This window comes from Elaeis guineensis, chromosome 9 (genome assembly GCF_000442705.2).
Source record: "Elaeis guineensis isolate ETL-2024a chromosome 9, EG11, whole genome shotgun sequence".
NCBI classification, from domain to species: domain Eukaryota; kingdom Viridiplantae; phylum Streptophyta; class Magnoliopsida; order Arecales; family Arecaceae; genus Elaeis; species Elaeis guineensis.
Genome location: NC_026001.2, coordinates 17,760,180 through 17,785,210, shown reverse-complemented (window position 1 = coordinate 17,785,210; position 25,031 = coordinate 17,760,180). Strand labels below are relative to the sequence as shown.

General features: G+C 42.6%; 1 protein-coding gene and 1 non-coding gene across 2 annotated transcripts; both read right to left on the bottom strand.

The window, feature by feature from the left end:
- Positions 1-1,950: 1,950 nt before the first annotated feature.
- Positions 1,951-7,591, bottom strand: LOC105051605 (uncharacterized). The gene is given in 6 exon segments (XM_010932135.4): positions 1,951-2,613; positions 2,616-3,723; positions 3,799-3,929; positions 3,932-3,935; positions 4,686-4,961; positions 7,108-7,591. Coding segments are annotated over 6 exon segments (2,313 nt in total). The 5' UTR covers positions 7,471-7,591; the 3' UTR covers positions 1,951-2,182.
- Positions 4,399-4,521, bottom strand: LOC114914547 (U6atac minor spliceosomal RNA). The gene has a single exon (XR_003801892.1). It is a non-coding gene; the product is annotated as a U6atac minor spliceosomal RNA (small nuclear RNA).
- Positions 7,592-25,031: the final 17,440 nt, after the last annotated feature.

Genomic DNA, 25,031 nt, shown 5'->3' with positions numbered 1-25,031 from the left:
GTATCATAGGCGGTGATGCCTGCTCCACAGGAGGTGGTGCAGGAGCGGATTGGATTGTTTGGACCACCACTGTCAAATTTTAAATCTGCTGAAAATGTAGGTTGAACTGTTCTACTGTGATTGTTGCAGACGAGGGAGCCAAGACTCCTATCGGAGATGGCAGGGCCGATTGGTTGGCATGATTCTTCTCTTGCTGTGAGGCTGCTGCATCGGTGTTGTGGGATCATGCTTGGCGAGAAGTTGCTACTCTCTTTAGTGGCATGGTGATATTGCCCTAGACTTGCGCTCCTTCGATTTGGGTCGGCCCTCTTTCTAGCGTCAGTCTATTGGTACTAAAATTTGTTGATGTCAGATTCGCTGGAATTGCAGGTGTAAACAGAAGCTTTCGGATGGCGTACCTACAAAAAGTCCGGATCAAAAAGTATTCTAATAGGACCCTCTGATGTTCAAGTCAGCTAGTAGAACAACAGATAGAGGAGCATGGGGCTTAAAAAAATTATGTACCTAAGGTCCATCTTTTTGTCTCCTTTTATAAATGAAGGTCGAAGTCATAGTTGGCAGGTGGGCTGGTGCGATTATGCAATATTTGAAGTAGATTTTATGTAATACGCCAACTGTTTGAGAGATTTTCGCATCATGGAGATCATGGTTGTCTTATCTGCTCCTTGACAATTGTCATCTGATTGGCGCCAACTTTTGAATTTTGATTTGATCGATTCAGGCCGATCAGGGCTCGATGTTGGCTGACTAGGAGTCAACACCAAATTATAGATGACCAAAAGTTGATGCTGAGAGCCGCTCGATGAGGGATCGGTCAAAGATACTAGCTGACCAAAGGTCGGTATTATATATTCGTCGACTAGAGATCGGATGCAAGATGATGGTCAAGATTCCATACTACCGACAAATCAAGCGACAGTAAAAGAGAGGCACGCCCCGACTAGGGCTCGGTGCTAGACACCAGTCGACTCGAAATCATATTGCACTTTATCCGACTGGAGATCATCAAAATTTACAGGCGACTAACAGTTGGGGGAAAGAAAGCTGTTTGACCAAGAATCGATCCTAGGTGTTGGTCGAGTAGCTATTGGAACTAAGAGCCGGATGACCAGGGGTCGGATGGAGCGCTAGCTGACCAAGGATCGGATACTTGGTCAGACAGCCTTGAGTTGAAATTGTCGAACTTGGTCAAGCGAGTTATGGTCGACCGCTGGTGCGGCTGAGGCATATTGGCACGGACTTAATGGGCTGAATATCTATCAATTTCTTCATATTATCGATCCACTCTAAAATTTTTCCAACAGTAATGATAGTATCTTGTATATGAATTAATGACTCATTTTTTCTAAGTAATAGGGAAGAGGACCGAAATATGCTATTGAAAGATTCTACTGAGACAAAAAGATGGACTATCAAGAACATAGAGGAGATAGGATGGGCGGTTGGTTAGATCTGGTTTGGATTGTACATAGAAGATAGTTAGAGTCGGCGGTTCTTTTAGGATTCCCTCATCTAGGAATTGAATATACTCCTCAGCACCCATAAGTAGTATTTTAATTTTTCAATTCCAATTTTAAATGTTTCCAATGGAAACAACCTGATAAATACTATTGGATGAGTTGGAAAGAGTCCCATGGATACTTTTAGATGAGTTGGAGACAAGTCTTTAGGATACCCTTGCATATGCTTTGGTATCAAAGCTAGATATAAAGATTAGCCTACATGATATCTTCACTATGATTACATAGAAATTTATTTTATCATACATATCATAAAATAAGTTTTACTATCGTATTGGAGGTTTATTCTGTGCATGATGTGTTAGTATGGGCAACATCTAGATGTATTTAATCAGATAAATTCCAATAGTTTGATCTCTTGATAATTTCATTCTAGGTGCAGTTTCTCACTCTGCTTCCAAATCCATTACCTCACTAGTATTTCAAGGAATGCACCAAGGAAAATCTACATTTTATTTAAAATCATACTATACACCATTCAAAACAACGTCAAAAAAGAAAAGAAAAGAAAAGAAAGAAAAGAAAAACCTGGGCTCGAAGTCTAGCTACATCTCTCTCTCTCTCCCCCCCGCCCCCCCCCCCCCCCCCGCATTCTCTACAATGCTTCGAAAAGAACCCTCCCAGGAGATAAATCCCAGGTTTCTAGTCTAGTCCTCTACCGCTCACTTCTCTCCTTTCCCAAAAGCTGCCTTCGTCACCAGCCTAATCCCCCTCACCCAGAGCTCTGCCACCTCTTTCCCACCCTCGCACACAAAATGCACCTCCCTCCCCTTGGTGGTCACCACCCTGAACAGCCCAGCCTCAAACGCATCCCTCTTTGCTTTCCGGTTCCTCCGAAACGCCAAGCTCCCCCCAACCTCAGCCTCCCTGCACACCACATTCCTGCAACTCGACTTCCCCCACCGCAGCACGCCTGCACCCCCCACCATCCTCAGCACCTTCCCATGCGGTGATCCCTTCCCACCCTTGGTGTGCTTCATCACACACCTCCCTTCCAACACCAACACCCTCGCTACCTCATCCAATATCACACCCTCTGCTTCATTCCCAAATTTAACATTCATCCTCGCCAGTGAAAGTGCCGTCTCCCCCTATGAGTCTTGACATTACACCTGGCACCAGAAGCAATCAACAACTCACACACCGCTCCATGACCTTCCCTTGCCGCCAGCATCAGTGGTGTATACCCATCTCCATCCGCCATATCGACATCGCAACCCCTGGAGGTCAGAAGCCGCACCGCAGCTAAATCTCCACGTCGAGCAGCATAGTGCAGAGCATAGAACCCTCCTGCATTCCCCTTCTCGAGAGCGAACTCTAACATCACCTGCTCGAAAAGATCCGAATTGCTGTTCGATTGAGAAAGCGTGATCGCCGTCTCCCCTGCTCTGTTTCTTAGCTTCACATTGGCACCGGCAAAGACCAGGAAGCGGAAGGCATCGACATTGCCTTCCTTGGCTGCAACCATAACTGGTGTGAATCCATTCTCATCTCGCTCATCGATGTTAACCTCTGGTTGCATCAGCAGTACTTCCAAAGCTTCGACATCGCCAAAGCGTGCTGCAAATATCAATGGAGAGAACATGGATGGATCAGTCGAACAAGGAACCTTCCCTGACCTGATAACATCAAGAACAGCACGTCGGAAGCCGATGCTCCACCGGTTTGCAGCAGCAATCGATGCAGCTGAGGCACCAGAAGAGTTAACCAGGCCAAGGTCAGCACCAGCGGATACAAGAACTTCAAGGCAATCATCATGCTTGTACCGTGCGCATAGCATCAATGGAGTCTCCCCGGACTCTGTTCTTGAATCGAGGTCACACCCGTTATGGATCAAGATTTGCAAGATTGAAGGGTGGCCAAGCCGGGCGGCCATGTGGATGGGCTGGAACTCGTTCTTCCTGGTGGTTTTCACTGGGAGCTCACAGTCGGCTCCACAGGCCAGGAGGGTCTGGACAGCACGTGGATTGGCACAAAGGATGGCATGATGGAGAAGGGTCCGGCCGAAGTGGAAGGTGTTGGTGGGGGAGGAGTGATGGAGGAGCAGTCGCAGTATCGTTCCGGTGGATTCGAAGTATTCGACGGCACACCAGGTAACGCTGTAGGGCTCGGCGAGCCCGGCTCCCACCCGGAGCTCCTCTCCAGTTGCAGTGTCCCATGACCATGCACCCAACCTCACCATGATGTCTGTCCTCACTCCGGCCTGGATCAAAACGGTATCAAACATTTATGCCGAAGACTTGTGTTTAGCTGCTAATAAGTGAGTTTGGGGTCGTACCTGAAGTAACCGTCGGACGGCAGCGACCTGCCGACTGACGATGGCGGCGACCAGAGCTGTACAGTTGACGTTGATGTGCAGTGATGGCTTCAACGAGCGGAGTAGCATGCGATCAGTTGCATTTGGATCACCCCACACTGCAGGAGATATTAACAACATTCATAAATTGAGCCAAAAATTGTATTCAATCTACTACTGGAGCATCTACACTTGTTACAATTTATAAATTAGACAAAAACTACTTAAATGCACTGTAAATCATACTCAAATGGATTATCGTGTTTAATATTTTAACTATAATTTTACTGTATGTATGAATCAAATTGTGAGTTCTATTCTATATGTTCACAGAGGGCTCAGTATGCAACTGAATTAATTAATTCAACTTGATTAATTAGATAATTTAATTAATTAACTGATGGTCCAATAAAAATTTCTATTAAATTTTTGAGCAGGATTTCTGGGAACCACTAGACCGCACAAATCGTTTGCACTAGATTTTCTACTCTTTCATAAGTTTATTTCAATAATGTAAAATTCAATTCCTGATATTTTCAGTTACCCACTTCTTAAGTTTATTTTATAATTATTTTTTTTGTTAAAAAAATTTGGATAAGATCCGCCGCAGCGGGTAGCCTTAACCGCGTGTATAACAGGAAAGCCCGAAGGCTGTTCCCGTCCCTGTCAGGGGAGATGCCAACCGTCTCTCCTTTCAACGAACACGCCTAAAAAGCCGCTTCCTTACTTTGTAAAGCTATATACTGATTTTAAAATAGCCGATGTGGGACTAAAACAAAGTCTCTACCAAAACCCACGTGACATAAATACCCTTACAAGCTTTGGTAAAATGACATGAACGACAATTAATAGGTGCCGATGATGCATACCTGGATAAGGGCGTCCACAACGTCGACAAACCCCCGGGCAGCAGCAGAGACGAGCGCATGCACGGCGACATGTGGGCGGACGAGGTCGGCGCCCATGAGGAGCTCCGCCAGCCTTGCACGCCCGTGGCAGCATGCCTCCACCACCGCCTCCTCGCACGCCGGCTGCGAGGCCCCCGCCTTCAGCAGCACCTCCACCACCTCCACCCGCCCCTCCCTCGCCGCCGCGGTCATCGCATACCCCCTGAACAGCTTTTGGTTCACGTCCGCTCCCGCCTCCTGCTCCCAACCATTCACAATCCTCCAATCAACCAGTCAAACCATCACCAAAAGACAATACAAGAACAAATTTTGCGAATGGCTAAGCGACAAGAACTTGGCAGTAATGAGGTACGGCCCTAAAGATACGAGCCCGGCAAGATCTCTCTGTAGAGGGGGAATGGATTTAGTTTTGTTCTTGTTAAAAGGTCTAAATTCCGGGCACCTGGGAGGGGTCCATCAATCAATGCAAACTAGAACCAACGTGGCCTAAGATAAAAGGTATATGCAACTTTAAGAGCCGTCTGATCATATAAGGACGATAGCACCGACCAAGATGGATCCCACGGAACCTGGCAGAGGTGAGCGTTTCCAAAGGGGACAGCTGGCAATCATAGAGTAAGAGCAAAGGAGGAGACGAGTACGGACAACCGTACGGCTGAGACGACCTAACAACAGTGGGAATGTGCGTGTGTCGACCCACCGCCCGTGTTCCTTTTTTTCACTCGCTCTGTACTCACCGGTCGCTCTCAGCGAACAGAGGCGCCTGTCAAACTAGGCAGGCCAAAAACAAAACGAAAGGACTGAAATGTTCATTAATTAGTCTCGAAAGATAGCAGCAAACTCAGAGCTGAAGCAATTCAGGATACGATAATTAATGTAGCAAATGCGCGATGGTGTACTGGTACAATTATTGAAGATCATGCAGCAGATCATCATTTTAATGGCCAGTGATGGCGCACCTCATCACTACAGCACACCGAAGTCGCATGTTAACCATGCCCTGGGTGGGGCCAACAAATTGCAACCCAATGCAGGACTGCCAAAATAGGTGGAATGGAAAATGGATGGTCTGGATCTAATGGTGCCGGCGGATACGGCGCCGTGGTACCTCGGTATAGTTCGCCGGCAATAGTGAAGTGTGGCACGAAGGCCGAGAGGAAAGCGAAATGAGGTCGAGAGGGGGCGGCCTTACGTACCCATCTGGTTACCTCACGTGACCCAGTCCCATTTATCCCCAGATGGGTGCGTGCCGCACGGCCAGCTGGGAGCCAGAGAGTCGGTGCGTGAGGGGGCAATGGGGTTATCAGTCCGCGCACCATCGGCCCACAGGAATCACGAGACCGTGATACTGGAGCTAAACTCCTGTTCTTGTCCCCCTAATAATCCCTGCAACAACCTAATTAGATCAAGGAAAAGAGGAGATCAGTGGATTTGACGGCTGGGATTATGACACAGCAAATTGAGGTGATGAGGGGACCGGAGACCATCCGGATGGTTGTCAAGAGGGAGCGGCTTCCATCGCGAAAAGAAAGAGGGAGCGGCTTAACCGCTTGGAATCTTCGAATGGGGAGCCAAGTCCACGTGGCAATGTACGGCGCATTCATGTTTAAACGGCGTAAGCGGATATTAACTTCATAGGGAGGACACGGAATTAAGGGCTTCCTAACGGTACAGAGACCATGAAAAATGTCAGATATTTCGGGATAAATTCATTAAAAAAAAATCCAAAAAATTCATAAATGCCTTCCCCTGGTTTGATATATACACTCTCATGAAGAAATCGGCGCTCTCTGACAGGCACAGATATGGCAAAAAATGATGGTGGCGCAACCCTACTCTTCTCTCGTCATTCCAAGGGGCACAAGAACATTGGTGCTGCGTACCAAAATCCCACGGCGAGAAAACTTCTGGTGATACGTATGGCCCCTTGGGTATCAGTCTACCGAACAGGAGACTAAAAGCCAGCGGATATTTACAGGAGTTGTTATTGTATTAAATGCAATTACACGCCTAAATAGTCCGGGCGGTCTCACAGGGGTCAGAGAAAGTGGTAGTAAAATATAGAAGGGTAGGAATATCAAAATCCTGGAGGCCAAAGGGAAATTAGTAAAACGAAAAAAACAAAAAAACAAAAATAGTCGAAGTTTTGAGCATGTCGTTTCAGCCTTTTTTTTTTTTTTTCCTTGAAAAATGAAAAAATATATCGAAGAGAACCAATAATTCTGCTATAAAAATTGAAATGCCCTAAAATCCAAACTCAACTTTCCGATTCGGATTTTCTTTTCCTCGAAAAAAGCGATTGGAGATTAGAAACAAAAAGGAAAATCGGATATAATCGAAGCTTTTTCAAGAAAAAAAAAGGGGGCAGAGATAGGAATGGTACCAGGAGCTTGCGGACGAGGGGGAGGTGGCCGGAGCGGGCGGCGAGGAAGAGGGCGGAGACGTCGGTGCGGAGCTCCTCGTACTCGACACGAACCTCGTCGGGGGCCTCCTCCCGGAGCACCACCTCCGCCCACCGCCACTTGAGGCACACCGCCCCGGAGTAGTTCACATCCACCATCGGATCCGCCAGGCACTCCGCCGCCACCCTCAGATCCCCCCGCTCCGCTGCCTCCACCAGCCTCCGCGACGCCGCCTCCGTCTCGTATTCTACAGGCCACACCTGCTGCCTCCCCAACTTACTCCCTCCTCCCCCTCCCCCTCCGCCACTGCCGGCGACCACCATCCCGTGCCCGAACACCGTCATCGAAACCCCCCACCCAATCCGACGATCGCCGACTCCGCCGGTCCCGATCCCTCGATCGTTGATCGCCGCCCTATACGGCAGTATCCGGCATCTCTCTCTCTCTCTCTCTGGAAACTTAAAAGGAGAGAGCGCCAGAGAAAGGGGAGGGAGAAGGTATTTGTAGTGGGGAGCGTTGGGAGGGGAATCGAAAAATGGAGAGGTTTTACTTTCACCGGGGAAGTGCACTTGGAGAGAGGACTGGGGAGTGGGACCCACGAGACAAGCTGGTCTGGCTCGGCTTAGGTTGCAGTCTGGGCTTGGCTAAATGGCTCGGCTTGATTCTGGTGCTTGGTAGACCCGATTGGACTAGGTCGTACCGAACCTAATTGATTAGGTGGTACAAGGGGTCCCTAGTGGCTGGTGGCCGGAACTGGGATGTATTGAAATGCAAGCTAGGATAGCCACGCTCCCCCGTTACTTTTGCATCGAATCGAATTGAGATTTAAATATTATAAAAAAATTTAAATTAAATTTTTAAAAATAAAAAAAAATATATATATTTTTTAATATCAGAATAAAAATTATCCATCCCTATCTTTATTTCAGAGTCTCACTCCTCTTATCAAATAATAGACCATGTAAAAGAAAAAAAATGCTAAAGGTGATTATTTCATTCATTGCTCATGATCAAACATAGATATGGGTCCATCATGATGCTCACGTATCTCTTACATCCATTCATGACTCTTTGATTTCAATGTAAGAGGGATGAATTGGAATTGCTTAAACCAACTACTCCCTTGTCTAAACATATTTATTGGCTTAGAATGAATTATATATAAAACCTATATGAAGAGAAACGAGTGCATCATTTAGGTACATATGGCAAACTAGTATTCTCATGATATAGCCATATAGTAGTGAACTGTATTACTCATATCAAGTGACCATTTTTTTCAGATTAAAATTTAAAAATTGGGAGAGCGAAAGTTTTGTTCTTTCTTCCTTTATTTTTTTTGTTTGACCATTTGACAATGTTACCAATGAATAAATTGGATCCCTAACTGAAATTTGTAAAATGTTGGCATCATTTTTCCATAAGGTGCACCCCATTTTATCATTTTCTAATAGTTTGATTAAACTGTTGGACTACTGGACAGAGGTAAAGAGAAATCTAATGCAAAAGAAAAGTGGGATTTGGGTTTTTAAAACTAATATACAAACAAAAATTTAACAAACTCAATTCTCCGCAATAACTCAAAATTTCAGTCCCAAATATAGAAATCTCTGCACCCATGTTCTCTAGCTCTTAATTATGAAACTCCAGCTTTATGAAACCCAACAAAGGAAAATTTTCATAGTTTTCAAAAACAGAGTTTAAAATTGTTCTCCTTGCATGAGTGAATCTTAACTTTGTAAGTAATATACTTGCAGTGCGATTTCAACATTATAAGTTGGGTCCAATTTGAATATTTCTTCCACAATTACCTTATAATTTTAAGACTTCAAATATTGCAAAATTTTGATCTAGAATTTCAAAACCTGAAACAACTTTGATTCATCGACATTTCTTTGAAATGATTGGTAGTTCTCTCACTGTTATCCTAAAAAGAATTATGTATTCTTCAAAGAGTTATTGAAGAAATGTCAAGAGAGAGAAGGCATCCACTTCACAAATATATCTAAACATCAGCATATCAACCTTTGCTTTGCTGCAATTAGATAAAAGCTTATGGGATGGAGAGGTGGTGTGGAATACTGAACGCGATGTGCTGCTTCTTTGTACGTACCATGGTAGGGCAACACTCTATCCTATTCTTCTGCTAATTTAATCATGCCAAACACTTAGTCTGAGATCAACTTATGGCACCAAATTTAGGCCAGGCACAAAGGCAAAACGCCAACAAGTTTTGCCATTGTGTCGTGTCCGTCTGACCAAACACTGCCCAAACTTTGATGGGTAATAGATTCCTGCACCTGGTTCATTCGGTTCATTACCCACAAAAATCCAACGACCTTGGAGTTTTTGTCCCCTACAAAATGGTCATGGCTCAAAATAATCGCTTTCTAAGACTCTTCAATGCTCTCTCCTTGCTCACGTGCCAAGGAATTGATGCATTTATTTTAGATAAGGATCCTCTGCAATGTATGTTTGTACCGCTGAGTGTTGTGAAGTACTCAATAACCACTATTATATGGATGACCATTAAATAAGACATATCATATATGAAACATAAAATCAAGAGTGCTATATGGTACTCAATAACCATCATTAGGAGATGGATGACCATCAAAAAAAAAATATACTATGCACGAAACGTAAGGTCATTTTGTTTGATGGCTGCCCATCTTCTAATGGTTTTGGTTGAGCGTTGCATAGTACTCTAGATGCAAACCGTGCACTACAGAGAATCCGTGCTTTCGCAGCCTTGAGCTACTTGAGAGTAACATAATGTGTGCTATTGTCGAGTTAGGATCTGTCAATGGTAGTGAAAAATTTGTAACCATTTCTGCCAATAAGTTTACAGTATACTTTTGTTTTCTAAAGATAGCAACCCAAGAAAGAAGTGAATTGAGTTTCTTAAAAATAACTTAAGCTACTTGTGCCCAATAATAATTTTAAAAGTATTTGTGAAGTGATTAGTAGATAATAAAAAAAGTAGCAGAAATAACAAAGTAAGCAAAGCAACACAATCATAAATATAAAAAGATTTATAGTGGTTTGGTACTAAATTCAGTATCTATGTCCACTCTCCAACTAAATTTATTTGAAAATTTCAACTATAATCTCTTTAAGATTATAGTCCGATTATTTTCTCGGATTCATAATCCAATCTAATTAGTTTTATCTAGATTACCAATTACAATCTTACAACCGATTGTTTTATTTTGGACTCACAATCAACCATGATTGATTTTTGTGGAGATATCATTTAAAATCTTATACCGTCCAACTTTAGGCTTGAACTAACTCCAAGTTTCTATATCCAAAAAATTTATCATAATAATAATAAATAAAGATATATAGAAATAAAGTTTAAAAATAATAAAAATTTTTAAGCTCTGAAGAAGTCAAGATAGATAATTCTTTAATGCTTGGACTTCTTCTTTGAATGTTTGAGAAGATTGAGAAAGTCTTCAATACTTTTGCTCAAGAGTAGTGGACTTGGATTAATGCTCTCTTTCTTTCTTTCAAATTGAATGAAAGTAAGAAAGACTAAATTTAATACGCTTTTGAATTCCTTCCTCCTTTTTTTTTTTAAATTTTACTCACTAATTTGAAGAATGATTCAATAAACTTCAAAAGCTTAAAAACCTTATTCTTTCATTGAATCCATCACATTTATGACTTAAAAAATGTCTACAATTAATGTTCTAACTATTGGAAGCTTGAAAATAGCCATTAATAGTATCTTAGATATATTTTTAAAAATTTTAAAAAATTAGTCATTATTCTAATCAGAATCTGTGAGTTAGCTTATCCCGACCCTTAGTCTGCTAATCATCAATATTAAGTCAACCAAGTGAAAACTCTAAGATAGATCAATAATAGATGTCAAAATTTTATTGTTCTATCTATTATGTCTCTTTGAGACTGGATCAGCTCAGATCTCTTCTTAATTGGCTAACTTGATTACTTGATTAGCTAACTGATTCTTTAGATTGGCTCAGAAGACTTGATGATTTATATTATTTTTTATGTTATTTTATCTTTAAGATTGAATTTGCTATCTTTCTTCTTGAGTTGGCTAAGCTCCAGTCTTGATCGGCTAACTTGATCATAGCTAGATTAGCTCAGGAAAAATACTTTGAATCTTCACTTGTCTGTCTTTATCCTGAGTCTGAGACTTAGTCAGCTATTCAAAAGCTTGAGTCGGCTAAGATCCTATTTTGGTCAACTAAGATGAAGGCTTGATCGGCTAAGAGAGTTTCTCTAATTTTTTTTGATTTCTATCTTTTCCTCAGACTATGATTAGACCACTAAGCTCCTCACTTGGTCAACTCAGTGACATGCCAAGCGCACCACAAAGTATTTTAGATAACTTTTCTTGATCAATCTTATTGTAGACTAGACTTGTTTTCTTAAACTTAATTTGGACAAATATAAGCTTACTGAGAGATACTTCCATACTAGATTTTTCTTTGAAAACTTAGTTTCCTTGCTTTCAACCAAAAATCTTAAACTTGGGAATGTAAATTTTCTTGAGAGGACTTCTTTTTGAGTAAATCAACTGAGTATATTGAGAAATTTTATAATCATTCTCAAAAATATTATTAGTGAACATAATTTGTACTCAAATACTTTTAATATCATCAAATTCAATTCTAGGACTAACAGCTTCAATTGCATTAGGATGTGGATAAATGAGATGGGGTTATGGTGAAGAATCCAATTATCCAATCACTTGGTGAATCACAGTCTAATGCCTTGAAAATAACAAATGCATTTTACTAGGTGAATGTATTCCAATGTCGGGCTCCCATGCAACACATTAACATCTTGATGTAATTGAATCAACGTAATAAGCCAGACTACTTCACCAAGAAGTAAAACCCTAGCAAACTATGACATTGATCAACTAAGAATGGCCATCCTGATAGTTATATTTGGAGTAAAATGTTTTTCCTTTTTTTCTTGAAAAAATTTAGACTACCATATATCCAAAGGGTCCATACTACATCAAGTCCCATTTGAGATAACAGTGGAATTTTGAAGGCTAAAGATAGTGTCTACTATCATTGAAACTATGATGAAAGTATTACTTGTGTCAAACATAGACAATAATGTGTCCTAATGTCCAAACTAGATGCTTCCTCTGAAGCAAAGAGGCAAACAAATAGTAGGATGTTGCCTTGCGCCAGCCATTCGGATTTTGAATCATGCATGCAAGGCAATGATAGGGCCTATGTTGGTTGCTCAAATGAACTAGGAACCATTGGCAGATTATTTTTTGATTTGATATCCAAATGTTATTCATGAGTCTATAACTTTAGATTGGTTCACCATACAAAATTGACTAGTCAATCATACAAATCTTGGCTTACTCTAATTGGCTCTCAATATTGGATCAAACTAATGATATATATAATACTTGAATTATCGATGCAGATACTACATAGTTGGTATTAGAGACCAATAGCATCCTGGTATTACTTTGGATCTGATACCAACTGCTGAAGGACTGCCTTTACTCATGTGGACCTAAAAAAAATCCATGATGGATCCTTCTTAAGAACAGCAACCATCAAGTCCTAGATCCAGACTTGATCCTTGATACCACATGCCCCCTTTCTAGGAAAGGGGGGCACATGAGATGCCTTAAGGGCTGCGTGTAAACCTAGAAAAGAGGAGAAGAGAAAGATGGCTAGGATTTTCAAGAGAAAAAGCTCTTCTTTGATTCCTTTGCTTTAGGGTTTACAATATACAAATATATATACTATGTACATGGATCAAAATTCGAGTCCAAAATACTCCCTAGGCTAACCCATACATGAAAGTACTTTTTCAAGCTCAAGTCTTGTCATGTTTTCATCCCTTGGATTTAATTTCAGTCCAAATCTTTGGTTAGCCCCCTTAAGACCTATCAAATCAGGCCTTAAGATCTCTAGGATCAAGCCAGACCCTAGCCCCCAATAGAAAATCTGTGTAGTTCTATTCCCGCAACTCGAGTTGACTCATCCTGGGATCGAGTCGACTCACCTAAACTCAAGTCGAATCAACTGCATGCCATCAGCGTGCCGTGCCAGAAGCCTCGAAACACTGCTTTCTGTCTAGTCCCCTCGAGCTGAGATCTCAGGCTTAAGTCGACTCATCTGAATCGAGTCGACTTCACAGCAATCCGAGTCGACTCCTCTACTAACAGAAGTAGAATCTTCATCCTAAGAGAGAATTCATCCTAGACCTAAGTCCCAAATCGATCCTAGCATCTCGGAGTCAAGCCCATGGCTCCTCTCATAGTCTCTCAAAGTTTGGGAGCACCATACCAACTCTTACAATCTCTATCTTGGTACGTTCAAGTCTTGGCACACCTGGCAATGTTCCTTTGCATGATCTCACTGTCGATGCATCTCCTGACAGCTCCTTATGCAAATTTTGCCATCGCTAACCTTCTTCAGTTGCTGAGCTCCCTTGGAGATTTTTGGGATGACCGCCTCCATCGTTAAAGACCTTGGCTTGCTTTTTGCACCACCGTGGATATTATAGACTCCCTTCTGCTTGGCAGTTGCATCACTTACTTTGAACTTCTTTGGAGAAATCACAGCGTTCCTATACTGGCACTCACTGCATACCCTGACATGATCTTCTCAGAGCCTTACCTCTCCCCTTGCACACTTCGCTCCACCTGAAACTGTGCCAAATTGATGCTGGTGCTGGGATATCGGTCCTCCCCTTGCATCTCTATGCTCTGAACTTGTGTCAAAACCCTCTCCATCTATGAAGCTACCTCTGTCTGGTGCTCCATCTGAATTCGAAGTCTCTCTGATATCATAGAAGTTGACGTTATATCCGAGTCACCCGAGGCCAACCACCCAACGCTGCCTTACTAGACCTACCGCAGCACCTCGATCACCGTCGCTGCCCTTTCGAATCCTTCATACTCTATGGATCCCTCCAAAGCTATCTCGGATACACTGCACCTCGTGAATATCTCCGAAATCCAAGAGCTCACCAACTCTTTAAACCTAGCGACTGAATCTAGAAAATTTCATCCTAGCACTTTATCCTTTTCTGCTCTTGCACCAATCATTGCTTCAGCATCATCTAGAAAAACTGCAGCTCAAACTTTATTTGGGCTCAGACCCATCTATCTCATCCGAAACTCACCTCAGCCTCCTCATAGGTATATGGATCCTCTCTTGCTGCAAACAAATCCATCTAACGTGGTCTCCCTAAAGCCTCGATCCACGATGCCCGCAATCTCGCATAAATTCATGCAATACGTCACCGCTACTGGTGCTGGAATTGGGATCCATTCTTGCACCCCTCAGCTCTAAATCTGTGCCAAACCATCCTCCATCTATGGAGGCACCTCTGGCCGGTGCTCCACCTGAATCATGACTCCTCCTAGTGTCCTTGCAGAAGATAAAATTTGATCCGAGATTAGCTGCCCAGCACTACCCTGCTGGACCTCCACCGTCACAGCTGCCGTTTTGGACCTTTCGTACTCCACGGACCCTACGAAATATCCAAGAGGAACTCACCATCCTTTGAACCAGCAGCGATACTTCGGAATCAAATCTTACTTTCTCCAATTACCCCTAAAGTTTTTGATCGATCGAAATGTTGAATGTACCCCAACTACTTTTCCAACCTTCCCACATCTGAAGGCTAAATAGTTGCTTCTTCAGCCCTACCTCGACAATGATCCCTTGGGTGATCTCTCCTCCAATATGCTAAACCTGCCTCTTGCTATCCATCTTCCCCAGAGAACTTCATCGCCTCACTGTCACACCCTCCGATCTTTCTTCCTCCAAGATCGGATTAGAAAATCTACCATTCATACCTTCTATCTTGAGAAAATTCCTTTCCATCCAGCCTTTCAACCTCTACCTTCAATCCGCTGCTTCTGATTGGCCAAACCACAGCAAAAAATATGAAGATAGATCTGAGGCATATCGTGAAATTGATCTGTAGATTTTTGATTCATCCCATGTGACTCCTTCCTCGCTGCTATGCTTAATCAGGCTTTGATATCATGTTAGAGACCAACAGCATCTTGGTATCACCATGGATCTGATACCAATTGTTGAAGGACCACCTTTATCCATGTGGACCTGAGAAAAACTCGTGATGCATCTTTCTCAAGGACAGCAACCATCCCTAGATCCGGGCTTGATTCTTGATACCACATGCCCCCTTCTAGGGAAAGGGGGCACGCGTGATGCCTTAGGAGTTGCATGCAAACTTGAGAGAGAGGAAGAGAGAAAGACAGCTAGAGTTTTCAGGAGAAAAAGCTCTTATTTAATTTCTTTGCTTTAAGGTTTACAATATACAGGTATATATACCATGTACATGGATCAAAATCTGAGTCCAAAAAACTTCCTAGGCTAATTCATATATGAAAGCACTCATCCAAGTCCAAGTCTTGCCATGCTCTCATCCTTTAGACTTAATCCCAGCCCAAACCCTTGATTAGCCCCCTTAAGATCTATCAAACTAGGCCTTAAGATCCCTAGGATCAAGCCAGACCCTAGTCCCAAACAGAAAACCCATGCAGTTTTGTTCCCACAACTTGAGTCAACTCATCCTAGGCTCTAGTCGACTTGTCTAGACCCGAGTCGACTCGACCAAACTTCAAATCGACTTGACTGATGCCACTAGCATGCCATGCCAAAAGCCTCAAAATATTGCTCTCTGTCGGGTCCCCTCGAGCTGAGGTCTCAGGCTCAAGTTGACTCACCTGAGCCGAGTCGACTTCACAGCAACCTGAGTCAATTTCTCTGCTGGCAGAAATAGAATCTTCGCCGTAGGACTGAATCCATTCTAGACCTAGATCACAAACCAGTCCTAGCATCCCGGAGTCAAGCCCATGGCTTCTCTCATAATCTTTTAAGATTTGGGAATACCACACCAACTCCTATAGTTAGTTCTTATCCTTCACATACTACGAGTATAACTGAAGCATTTATTGATGAAAGGATAACCCTAAGATGATCATCTCATGCTCCTATGGAACCAAGGTCGAAAGGATTGAAAAAATTTGTGATTCACAATCAATAATGAAGGATTCCTCAACAAATTAAGAATTAGTGATCTTTTTTAGAAAACGGATGTGTTCAAATAATCTACCAACTAATTATTCTTATTTCTTTATTTTGTTACGATAGAAATGCTACTCTTCTTCATCAAATTCAAAATTTCTTTCCATGAATGCACATATTGAGGAGAGGCATCAACCAGTAGACCTAATTTAAAATTCTCAATCTGAGCTTAATTATCTTCTACATATTATGGTGTTTAGTTTTGATCGAATCCTGTGAGGTAGGCTTGGTAGATCTATCCATAACATATTTTCATGTAAAACCAGAATTGCATTTTTACGATTGTGAATATAATCAAATCTTAAATGATTTCTCCAATTGGTATGCATTTCTCTAAAACCAAGTATTACTACGTATCTACTCATCATTTCTAGCTCGCTTTCATCTCACGCAGAGACCTTTGACCGGCTAGAGCCACGTTGGAGTGGAAGGATGGAATGTTGTGCCTTAACAGTTATTTTTCTAACTCTGCTAGTACTGCCTTGAGATTTATCAGCTTGTAGTGAAAAGGTATGTTCCTTATTGTAAGCAACGAGAAAGTTGTCTTGTTAAATCAATCATTAGTATGACACGATCAAACACCAAACACAAATAGAAGCTTTCGTATCCTACCCTCCGGCAGGAGACCATACGGATTGTATTGATTAGATTGAATAACTTCTCATTGTTAGAGTAATTGGCAAATTTGCCCTGGCTTGTTGGACTGTATGTGTAATGTAATGTGACTCCAACATCACATCCTTTCCTTGCCACTTTAACCCATAGTCATATCATGTAATCGTGCACGTTTCCAGTAGGTGCACTACTTTTTATGTCTGATGGTGAAATCAACTTCAACGATGAGTATTGTAGCCACATTTACTGGAAAAAAATATTTACTGCAGGCATCTTGGTTCACCAGCTCATGTGTTGACATTGTTTGGTCTTGGATTTTGACTGCTTAGGTTGGGTTCTTAACTATAATTAGAATGTATCAAAGAGATATTTGAATGAAAATAATGAGTGTTTGAAATTGAAATGAAAATGAATGGATCTCGTTCTAATTATTTGATTGAAAAAATTTTTATATCAACTTCAATTTTAAAATGAAATAAAAATAATTAAATATAATTAAAATATATTATTATTAATTTTTATTAAATTATTAACTTTATATATATAATGATAGAAAAGTGTTATTATCAATTTTTATTGAATTCTACAATTCTGTAGGTAGGAGCCGGATGAATGATGAATGAAGTTTATATGGATTTTGATTTGATCATTTCAATGCAGCGTAGCTGCATAGATCCTTAAGTTTTTTTTTGTTTCTCTTAATTTTAATTGGATTATCCACGTGACTTTGTTGGAAACTTTGTCCAGATTACTTGAGCTTTCTAATCTCCATCTCACTCCGCCCTCCCCACCTCTCTCTCTCTCTCTCTCTCCCCCCCCCCCCCCTCCCTCCCTCCTCCTCCAACGACAAACAAACGAGAGCATGAGCCGACGCTGCCGGTCCAAGCCGAGAAAAACAACCAGGACAAGCCGAACCCATACCCACGTGATGTGCCACGTGGCGTGTAATGGTATATGGCCACGTGGATTCATTCGCTGCCGCCAATAAAGCCCCCTGTTCCTGCTGCCGCCTCTGACCCAGAAAAACCAACGCCAAAATAAATAAATATAAAATAATCAACTTTAAATAAAAAAATCAAAACAGAGAATAAAAATAACAATCTAAATACCTTTTTATCATGAACTGTTCTATTCCCCAAAAATAAATAAATAAATAACAATTAACGAGAACATAAGTGTGACATTGGGGACATCGCTAGTTAAAAATTATATCTAACTGTTACCAACCAAAAAAATTACATATATATATATATATATATATATATATATATATATATATATATATATATATAAATGTTATATTTTCTTGTTGCTCTCCCTTGTCTTTCACTCATATACAACTTGACGGTCCGAGACAACTGGGACTCCCTATTTAGATCTTAGACTTTGCATCCCGTGATTAATTTATTTATGATGATTAGAGTCATGAGCAACAATGGCTAGGCTGTATTTAATTTTTTATTTGAAAGAAGAGATATAAGTTGAGGGATTGTATCAGACTAGGAATGTTGCATGGTTTTGTTCTCATCAATGTTGTCAAGTTCCTTGTTAGGCAGCCCAGATCGACCTGTTGAGGTGAATGGTTCCTGGCCAGTGGGTCCCTAGCGAGACAAAGGTGATCCCACTTCTGGTTGATTAATTAGGGGCCATGGGATCAAGGATCCAGCAAAGATTTTTGTTCAGCACCATGCAGGCCCAGGGTATGACACAGCTCTGGCTGAAGGTGACAAGCGTGAGGTTTGGAGATATTCACAGTTGGCAAGAACAGCTTTTTGTGAATTTGATGCAATGGTTGAAGCAGGGGGTAGGTTTGATGTACAGTGATGCAGGTTAACAACTGTAGTCAATTATATCACTCTAGCTGATGAGTGAGTAAAAGCCCATGGGGTCTAGGTCTGATCTGTCATTGGCAGTAGAGATTCCTGGTTTGAGCTCTGGAGATGACATTCCTACCATATTTCTGTAGAAGAAAAATGAACAACCACTGAAGGGCTTATGGAGTACCTGCAGAATATTCAATTCTAGATTTGAAAGTACTTGGAAGTGGCTATCCTTGTTTCAACTTATTAGAATTAGATGTTAGTTTAGTTGATGAACCATGCATGCTCTTCTTTTAAGATGCTTTAGCAGGAAATTAATGAATTCATGAAATTGAAAGTGGATATATAGGTTAATTGGTGTAGTTAATGACCATTTGTTGAGCAAGAATCTTGAAGTTATTTGTGCATCACATCTCATGCGCCATAGTGGAAAGAATGAAGATCTCACCTTATCTCACCTCTTAGAAACCACTTTTAAGGTTATAGCAGACCATGTTCATTCAATTTAATGCCATATCAGTTATCAAAGTATCCACATTGTTCCATTTTGAAGAATTTAAAGTATATATTTTTGAGAGAACTAGGAACCTAATTAAACTCCACCTTCAACATAATAAATTAATTGCACACTCTTTATTAAGTTTGGCTACCACCTATCCACTTGCCTTCTCGCACTATTATTTTCATCTATTTATACACATTTTCTAGTTTTCATGCACTTCCCTTTGAGTTCTTTTAGTTTCACAAGAACATGTATTCTACTAAAGACCAGGGGGCTATAGGCCCCAAGATGTGCTGGTAATTTATTGTTCCTTGCTCCTTTTTCTCTGCATATGTCAATCTCCAACCATCTAAATGTTCTCATCTTTTGGTGAAATGTAGAACACTCAAATAAGTAACCAACTAATTGATGCTAGCTCTATAAATGAGCTATTCATGAACAGCTCAAACTTTTTAAGTAATAGGTTGGCTCAAGCTCATTTACAATTGGTAGGTGAGCCAAACTTCATCCACCGAGTTTCAGATATAAACAAGCCAACCTTGAAATCTCGAACATTAGTTGCTAGCACCAACAAATAGACAAGCTCAAAACCTTGATTATTTATGAGGCCTACAAGCTCATCAACTTGAATAGCTCATACTAATCTCCATATATAAAACCTCGAGCCCAGTGTGAAAGAACAAAACTCTAGATCAGCATGATCTAATTAGATCCATTTCACCAAATATGTGAAACCAAAGCCACTTCCTAGTAGTCCACTTGTAGCAGTTGTCGCATGTAGGCCAACCAGATCCCCTCCCCGTACGTTAGAGATCTGGCCTATGAGTTTGTGACCTATTTCAGAGTTAAAGTTGCCGAGAATATGATCTCATGGCATCTAGAACTCCGGGAAACGAACAAACGCTGCCTTACTCCCTGAGGTTCACGTGCAGCGTGTGAGCGGATCTCATGCAATATTTTTGGCCATCTTTGCATGGGTCTGCATGCCGTCACCCTCTCTCGAGGCACGTACCTCACGCCGTAAGCCAAGATGCCCACATAACCAGTCAAACGTACAAGCACAGGTGTTACTAGTACATGCGTCTCTACGCTATAATATTAAATGCGTTTGATTTGCCACGTTAGAGGTTTCTAGGGCAAAGACTACATAACTTGGACGATCTCAATGTCAATTAACAATAAAATTTCATCCTTTTTAATCTGGGATTAATAGTTTTTCGGTCTGCAAATATGCTTGCCAAGATCCCACACAAAATCTTGCTCCTGGCGAGCTAGTACTGTAATCGTGTTTAAATTGCTATAGGGATTGATGGACTCACGTACGTGCGAAAGTGTGCTTGCGAATATCTCAAGCAACATCTGGCTCCTAGTATTGTGGTCGTTTAATCGTGTGCCAAGCAACATGCTGAAGATGACCTATATATATATATATATATATATATATATATATATATATATATATGTCAACTACTGTAGACTGCTTTGGAAGATGAGACTCACGGGACTGTGCTTGCTTGGCACCTATGTATCAACCTTTGTCAGAAGAAAATTGGCTTCATTGGCAGACAGGATACCAGTTACTGCTGACTGATAATTTTATTCAACTTTTCTTGAGTACATGCTTGTAGCCTTGTTTAATGTGCGACATAATTTGGTTCAGTTGGTGGACATTTAATTTGAAACCCTTCGTGCAAATCATAAGATAGTTTGGGCAACATGCATGGTTCGACTTACTTTTGGAACTAGCATTCAACTCTTGTAGTGTGAAAATTTAATTAATAATTTATTATTATTATATAAATTTTTTATTTTTTATTATATTATTTATATTTTAATTTTTATTTAAAAATAAAAAATAAATTTTGATACATAATGTTGTAGAAGATTAACTTATAATTTTACGTATCAACATGGAATGCCACCGTTGGCATTACGAAAGATTATCCTATAATCTTACGTATCAACGTAGAATGCCATTTTTACATCTGTGTATCGTTTTATTATTATTATATAAATATTTATTTATAAATTATTTATTATAATTTTTTAAAAATTATTTATATAAAAATATATTATATATATTTTTTATTAGGGGAATGCCATCGAAAGATAAAACTTGACTACGTTTGCTGACACATAGAAAATGACGATAGAATTGTGGCATAATATGATGGCGCAGCTTCGATCTGCTACTCACCCAAAACGTTATTTTGGGTGCAAAAGATTTGTGTTTGGTTTAGATGTAACTAATATACTTTAATTGCATTGAAGATTGTCATTGGATAACACAGATAAGTCAAACCACAGCATGTGCACTGGGACTTATTTTAGGTTTTATTTTAGTTCAGCTATGCACTCAGGCTGCATAGCTGAATTAAACAATACCCAACAGCTTGTTTTTTTAATCAACAAGCCATTTTGATGTGTGTATTACATGACCTTCTCTGCTAAAAATAAAACTGAAAATATAACCACCAAAGGTACCTCTCACACTACTTTTTGAGCAATGAGTAATGCTAGGCATTATTACATCTGGCAAGAAGCATGGGGATCCTCTCAACTTCTTCACCTTGGTTGTCTGTGACTGAGGAGTTGTAACCATTTGTTAGGATACTATAGTCCAAATATTAATTGCCTCGCAACCTCATTACTTGTAATTACTACGTGCAAAGGCTTGTAAACGAGAGAGAGCACATCCCTAGGTTTTCTTTGGTATATGGGATGAACTGGCTTTTATATTATTTTGTTGATGACAGATCAATGAGATGGGGAAAGAAAAAGAAGCATGCAGTGGTGGGCACTTGACAAATCCATACGGGAAATACTGAGGATTCCATAATTTTTTTGTAGTGCATGTAGACCACCAAAGAGCTTTGTTAGGATTTGATGCCTCATGATTCAGCCCACACTGAGTCTATAGCGAGGTTCGTGGTGAAAAACGGAGTCCAACGAGATCAAGATCGCCCCAAACGAAGCTCAGATGGAGGAGATACGAGCTTTTGAAGTCGGTACGAAATTCGAGGCGGTGGGGACCGCCGGCACCTGATGGTGGGCCAGCGCCGCACGGCCCAGGCGGAGCCAACACGTAGGACGCTCGACCCAGGCGCGCGGCCCGGCTGGCGGGCGGCCCAGGCGGGCGCGCGGCCCGGCCCGCTCACAGGCTCGCACGCGGGCGCGGCCCAGGCCTAGGCGCCCTGCCTGGGCCCTGCACCCCAGTCCACCTTGGACCGGGCGATCCATGGGTGAGCTTGTGGACCGCGTGGGCATTTTCCACTCATTTCTCGTGGTCCATGGTACTATTTCATGGACCGGAGCGCAATCGGAGGGCCCAGGGATGCCCCGATCTTGATCCGATGGCTTGGGACGTGATTTGGGTTGATTAAGGATTCCTAAACATAATCTAAATCATGTTTAACCCTTTTAAAAGGGTCTGTGACGCAGAGGAAAATAAGGGATTCAATTTTTTGCTGAAGATGCGCCGTACGGTGCAGTACGGGACCCAGAGGAGAGAGAGGCGTGAGGCTGCTGTGAGAGAAGGAGCAGGGCTCTTGGACAACGGACGCCAATCACTTCAGAGGTTCAAGGGGTCTTCCAAGAGAGAGAGAGCTTTTGAGATGAAAACTTCTAGAGAGAGAATTGGATGTACAAGGGTTGAGGGTGAGGTCTCCTCTTGTAAAATTTTTTTTTTCATAGTGAAGTTTGCATGCCCCGTGGAGGCGAGTCCTTTTGTGACTGATCCATGTATTTTGATTATTTTGTTTTGTTTCTTCTTTCTTCCTGCTGCATCGCATGGTACTGAAAAGATCTTGGAAGGTGGTGTCCTGGTCAGACATCCACCCAACAAGTGGTATCAAAGCAAGATGGTACAAAGACGCAGATTGCAGTGGTGGTGAGCAAGATTGAAGATGGAGAAGACAGGAACAATCAAGATGAAGATCAACAAGTTCGATGGTAAAAGCAATTTCTCCTTGTGGCAGGCAAGAGTAAAGGACGTGCTCATCCAACAGGGGTTGATCGATACTCTCTTGTGCAATAAGAAGCCGACCACCATGGAGGTGCGGGATTGAAAACGGCTACAGATGCAGACGGTGAGTATCATTCGCATGTACCTGACGGATGAAGTGGTGATTCATGTGCTGAGCGAGACTTTTCCGACGGTGCTGTGGTCGAAGCTCGAGGAGTTGTATATGACGAAGTCTCTCACCAACACTCTTTTCCTCTAGAGGCAGTTCTACCAACTGCGGATGACTGAGGGACAGAGCATGCAGGAGCATCTGAGCCACTTTTAGAAGATCCTCACCGACCTCCTCAGCGTTGGTGAAAATGTTGAGGAGAAAATCAGAGCGCTGGTTTTGCTGGCGTCACTTTCTCCTTCGTACGAGTCCTTAGTGACTGCTCTTCTAGTGGGGAAGAGCACCATCAAGATGGATGAGGTCACTGCAGCGATACTCCAAAATGAGGTTCTCAGGAGAGAGAACCCAGCTTCGAGCTCAGGTGGCGGTAGCTCAGCTTTGATGACTTTTGAAGGAGCAGGAGGCGGTAGACGGAGCGACAGGAGATCGCAACAAGGGCGGTCCAAGTCCAGGAGGGACTTAAGCAAATCAAGTGTTACCGGTGTAAGGAGTTGGGGCATCTAGCCAGAGATTGTCCTCAACTCAAAAATCGAACGGTGGCTGCTATAGTGACGACCGGCAGCGATTCAGATGGAGATGTCCTGAAGATATCTGACGAGGTATCTACTTCTTCCCAGCAGTGGATATTAGATTCTGCATGCTCCTATCATGTATGTTGCAGAGAGGAGTAGTTTGACTCCCTGGAGAACAGTGAGGGCACTATATATCTGTCAGATGGATCGAGTTATGCGATCAGAGGCATTGGAACGGTCAGCTGGAGGACACATGACGGTGCAGTGAAGAGATTGGAGGAGGTCCGATACATATCCAATTTCAGACGGAATCTTATCTCACTTAGCAGACTAGATTCAAGAGGCTATAGGATGGTAGCTGGTGGAGGAATCCTGAGGGTGCTACGCGGCGATAGGATTGTACTGGTGGGGAAGAAGGAGAGTAGAGGATATTATTACCTAGCGGGGAGCCCAGTGCGAGGTGGAGCTTCGAGAGCCAGATGGAGTCCAGAGCTAGGTGGAGCTCTAGGAGGCGGATCGAACACGAGATAGGAGACTCGAAAAGACTAAAGACGACGTCACAAGGTAAGATTCCTATTGCCGCAGGACGATGTCCCGAGCAGGTCTCAGGTCAGAAGGAGCACAGCATACGATGGAGATGAGATCGAGCAGCCTGGCTCGACTCCCATGTTTGTCCATCCATGATCAGCAGGCGATTGCCCCAGGGTATGGGGGCGAGAAGATCCAAAAGCTCTTGAAGTTTGGAGGAGGCCGAATATCGAGTTAAGATGGAGATTGTTAGGATTTGATGCCTCATGATTCAGTCCATACTAAGTTCACAGCGAGGTTCGCGGTAAAAAATGGAGTCCAACGAGATCAAGATCGTCCAAACGGAGCTCGGATGGAGGAGATACGAACTTTTGAAGTCAGCACGAAACTCGAGATGACGGAGGACCGCCGGCACCCGGCGGCAGGTCAGCAGAGTGGCGGCAGCACGGCCGCAGGCGGCGGCGCGTGGCCCAGGCGAGGCCAACTCGCAGGACGCGTGACCCAGGCGGGGCCAACTCGCAGGACGCGTGACCCAGCCGGGCGCGGGGCCCAGGCAGGCCCGCGGCCCAGTCGGGTGCCCGGCCCAGGCGAACGCGCGGCCGGCCCGTGCGCGCGGGCCGGCCTAGGCCCAGGCGCCCTGCCTGGGCCCTGCACCCCGGTCCACCATGGATCGGGCGGTCCACGGGTGGGCCTGTGGACCGCGTGAATG